Source organism: Suricata suricatta, chromosome 9, assembly GCF_006229205.1.
Source record: "Suricata suricatta isolate VVHF042 chromosome 9, meerkat_22Aug2017_6uvM2_HiC, whole genome shotgun sequence".
Taxonomy (NCBI): domain Eukaryota; kingdom Metazoa; phylum Chordata; class Mammalia; order Carnivora; family Herpestidae; genus Suricata; species Suricata suricatta.
In genome coordinates, this window is record NC_043708.1 from 71,132,167 (window position 1) to 71,136,755 (window position 4,589).

Sequence of the window (4,589 nt, forward strand, 5' to 3'; positions counted from 1 at the left end):
ACACATTAGCTTCCGCCTGCAGACAAACAACCGCACAGATGCTCTACTGGAAGGTCTGTGTCAGAGGACAGGGGCTGCAGAGTCGCAGGTTTGAGCACAGGCGGCAGGTGTCGGGGACGCACTGTGCACTTGCTGCACAGAAGTAGACCGCTGCGTCTGCGGGCTGGGTGGCTGCGATGTGCAGGGACAGGTGCTTGGCTGTCTTGTTCAATAAAACAGTGAATCTTTGGTCTTCTCTCTTGGCCGCATTTGAACGAATGTCTATAATGAGCTGAGGACCTTTCCCAACTTCTTGCTTATACCAAGGGAAGTAGTCTGAGGCACTGTCTGAGTAAGTACAGGTGATAACAGAGCTGCTTCCCTCCTGGACACTCAGCGTGGAAGGATGCTGCTCCACCTTCTCTCCTCGGCTGAGCCCTGTGCACAAAGAAAAGGTCAGAGAAAGGAGAACAGTTTCTGGGTTATTATGCTGCAGAATTCCCTTTTTCTCCACTAACTGGAAGAAACCTGAGTAAAGCCAGTCTTGATTTCCGAAGAATATCCACTAAATATCCACTAAACACTCAACTCACAGTGCAGTGAAAGCCACAAGAGCAGGATGAAAGCTCCCGTGGACGTCTCCATGGTTCTTCTAATCATAATCAGTTTCAGAACTGCCACCTTCAGCCAGCACAGCTACTTCTAGTACCAGCCCAGCCTTCTTCCCTCTACCAGTCACAGCGGTTTTCCACGTGGCCACCAGCCAATAAGAAGTCGGTTGTGCTTCTGCCCAGGCCTAGTCAAGCAGATGCCTCCACCTGGTCTGCATCAGCTCAGGCTCACTACCCTCTTGTGGTCGTGTCTGCGCTGAACTCACTGGGGAAATGTGCTTCTCCACCCTGTGCCTCTGAGGAGCTCAAATGCATGGTGGCAGCAATACATCAAACAAATGACGTTTTAGATCAGAGACTAAATGCACAGGAAGAATGTAAAAGTTGAGATTTATATCTTTGCAAACTACTGAGTCACTGGTAAGTTCTAAAGAGGTAGATCCTGTTGGTGTTTGTTCAATGATGGGCCTCGTGTACATGTTTGAAATGAGGAAGGAATCATGATTCACTCTCTTAAACAAAGAAAATGGAAAACCTTCCCTTTCTGCCGAAACTACCATCCTCATTTGTCTGTTATGGAGAAAATTTCTTCCTAAAAGGAACATGTAAGCCAGAGAAAAAATATTTCAAATGCCTCTTATTCCAGACTCTGCTCCTCTGAGCTAGTCTGCCAGCGACCTGACAATTTCCAGAGGAGTGACAGTACCATATGTCAAAATGTGGAATCTTTGTCAGTTAAGATGACTGTCATAAAAATCTCACTGATAAAATAGCAGGAGGGAAAGTTCCATTACTTAGGAAACAGTTTGACCCATAGCCTTGGTTGATTTGTAGTGGGAAATCTGACATGCTTCCCGAGCCTTATTCCTATTGCTCATGGATTACATACCACAAATTATTGGGAGAAAGACCAGAAATTCTCACAATACATCAGGCTTCAGATTCAGAACATGTAGCTATATGTAAATTTATTCTACAGATGCTTTTATTGTCTGATATCAAAAGGGTTGCCAGGTCTTAAATTCAATAAGTGACTTAAATCTTCAGTGGAATTTATATGTTGATTAGTTCAGGTTCCTCGAAATTATAAACCAACTCTCCCACCATAGATACCTTGGCCACTGCTGGTTCAGATTCCATACTCTGTCATTTTTCTCCCAAACTCCACTACTGTGTTCTTTCCCCAAACACTAAAGTTTCTAGTGTTGTAGATTTCCAGAATTCTCTCTTTCTGCCAAAAATCCTTTCTCATCTACCTTAATAGTTTCATATTCTCCAATTACAATGTAAGAAAGACAATCTAGGAAAGCCTACATATTGCCATGGCTTTCCAGGGGACTAGTACAAATAGACTACTGATCATGAGAACTGGTCCCTAGGAATTCAAGACCACCTCACTACATTCAGCGGAAGCCCTTGTCCTGTAATTGTACTCACCAATCTCTGGTATTATGCAGAATAATTATAAATAAATAAAACCCTCATCCACATTTCACACCTTTAAAAATTTAGGGACAACTCTGATGAAGAATCAAAATCAACATATAAGTTTTTCTGTAAATATAAAAAGTGTGTTTTTACATATGTAAATTATCTCCATTCTAAGATCCTCTATTTTACACATCCATCTTCCGTAGTATAGAATCCCCAAATCTTTCTTTGGGTGGGTTTCTCTCTTCCTGGAGACACATACTCCAAGTCAATATTTCCTCTTTTGAGTTATGTTATCTAGAACTGAAAACATTATAGTATGAGCAGGCTCTATTTAGCACAATGTCCTATATATGAGCTGTAGCACACGCATAATCATCCCGTGGGCAAACTTCATAGCCCCATGATTATTTCATTGATTATTGCCTGACTCATCATCAAAAAGTGTTGACCTGAAGAGGATTTTTCTGGTACCTTCATGGACGGCCAGCTGCATGAGGACAATGTTCCCCTGTGTCTCCCCTTGCAGTGATTACATTTCATAAAAATGGATTAGTGATGCTCTAAGTTCACATCCTGCTTTCAAGAGACGTCCACCTGGGATACGAATATATCTGCTGTTTTTAGGAACGTCCTTCAATATGCATGTAGGTGTTCACATGACACCATCAACTTTGGCTTCCTCCTCCAGAAACCAGTGAGAGGTGGATGAGTTTGCTGCTAGAATAAGAGGGGCTCAACCTGAGTCCTCTTTCCTGCCCAACATGTCAGACATACACGCAAATTGCAACTCTCCATTCAGGCAATCAAACTGAGTGGACCACGGCTTTCCTAGAGCCAAACTCCAGAGATCTAAGTGCCTGAGCTTCTATTAGACATGTTCTCTTTGCCCAGCAGGATGGCCCTGCAGCAAGGAGACAGGGGCGAGAATGCCAAGAAGAAGTGAAGAAACCCAGTTTCTTTCTCTCCCAGCTCATTGAACACCTAATTGTTCCACCCTGTCCTCTTGGATACAGCCTCTGTTTTGTAAAATGAGGTGAGCCTTTTAAGGACTCTTCCAGCTCTAAATTTCTTCTATACTATATATCAAAGCAAGCCTTTTGAGGACTGGCTGTGAGCAGTGGGGACTGGTGTGAGTGTGGGGAGAAATTGCCTGAATCATGGAACCCAAGACCATTTCCACAACCACATGCGATCGAGTGGGTCTGAAGTTGCTCCCAACCAACCCTAGAGCCTCTTCAGAACAGAGACAGAGTCTTCAGGGTATGATCCTCCTGCTTTTTCTTTTCCTCTGTGAAACCAAAAATGGATCAAGGAGGGTCCCCGTCTGTACAAAAATGGAATAAAATGGAACTTGACTCACTGAGGAGAAGATTCACCCCAGGCAGTGAGCGGGGTGGGCTCCATGGTGGAGGAGCCTACTCACACGTCTGGAAAGCCACCAATACTTCCTCATACAGCCTGATTGCTCTCTGGCTTCTAGCTCCCTCGATCCAGCCTAACTCGGGTGTTCAAACTTAATTGGTGGTACGCAATGAAATAGAAAATTTGGGGCCCCGTGTTTAAAAAAACAGGAAAAGGTGTTACTTTATGTAATAAAATATAAAGAAAGCTCCCTTTTAACAATATTCTTACTTGTCAGAATGCCTTGGTGGATCAAGTGTGCCTAGGTGGCCGAGTTATTTAAGCGTCCTGATTTACGTTCAGGTCATGACCTTATGGATGAGGGATGGGGCCCCAAACTGAGCCCCTCTTTGGGCTCCACGCTGGGCATGGAGTCTGCTTGGGATTTTCTCTCTTGCTCGCTCGGTCGCTTGCTCCCCCCTGGCCCTTCCCCATTCATGCTCTCTTTCTGCTTTTCCTTCTCTTTCTTTCACAATAAAGCAATTAACATTAAAAATCTTACTTATAAAACACAATATAACTTATACTAATATATAAGTATAAACATAAGTTTAAAAATTGCAAAAAGACTGTTAGAAACTTTGTTCTATAAGAAAATTTTCTATAATACAATAAATAATAATACTTTGGCAGTGTATTTTTTAATTTAAATAAGATCGCCAATCACATTTGTCACAAAAACAGACACATAGACCAATGGAATAGAATAGAGAACCCAGACCTGGGCCCAAAAATGTACGGCCAATTAATTTTTGACAAAGTAGGAAAGAGTATGCGATGGAAAAAAGACTGCCTCTTTAGCAGGTGGTGCTGGGAGAACTGGACAGCAACATGCAGAAGAATGAAACTAGACCACTCTCTTACACCATACACAAAAATTAACTCAAAATGGCTGAAGGACCTGAATGTGAGACAAGAAACCATCAAAACCCTCGAGGAGAAAGTAGGAAAAAACCTTCTAGACCTCCACCACAGCAATCTCCTACTCGACACATCCCCAAAGGCAAGGGAATTGAAAGCAAAACTGAACTCTTGGGACTTCATCAAGATAAAAAGCTTCTGCAAGGCAAAGGAAACAATCAAGAAAACTAATAGGCAACCGACAGAATGGGAAAAGATAGTTGCAAATGACATATCAGATAAAGGGCTAGTATCTAAAATCTA

General features: G+C 42.7%; 1 gene segment (V, D, J or C); it reads right to left on the reverse strand.

Moving 5' to 3' along the window:
- Window positions 1-4,589, reverse strand: part of LOC115301978 — a 34,650-nt gene that overhangs the window by 633 nt on the left and 29,428 nt on the right. The window contains 2 exon segments of the V gene segment in view: window positions 17-417; window positions 573-681. Of these exon segments, the coding sequence occupies window positions 44-417; window positions 573-639 (441 nt within the window).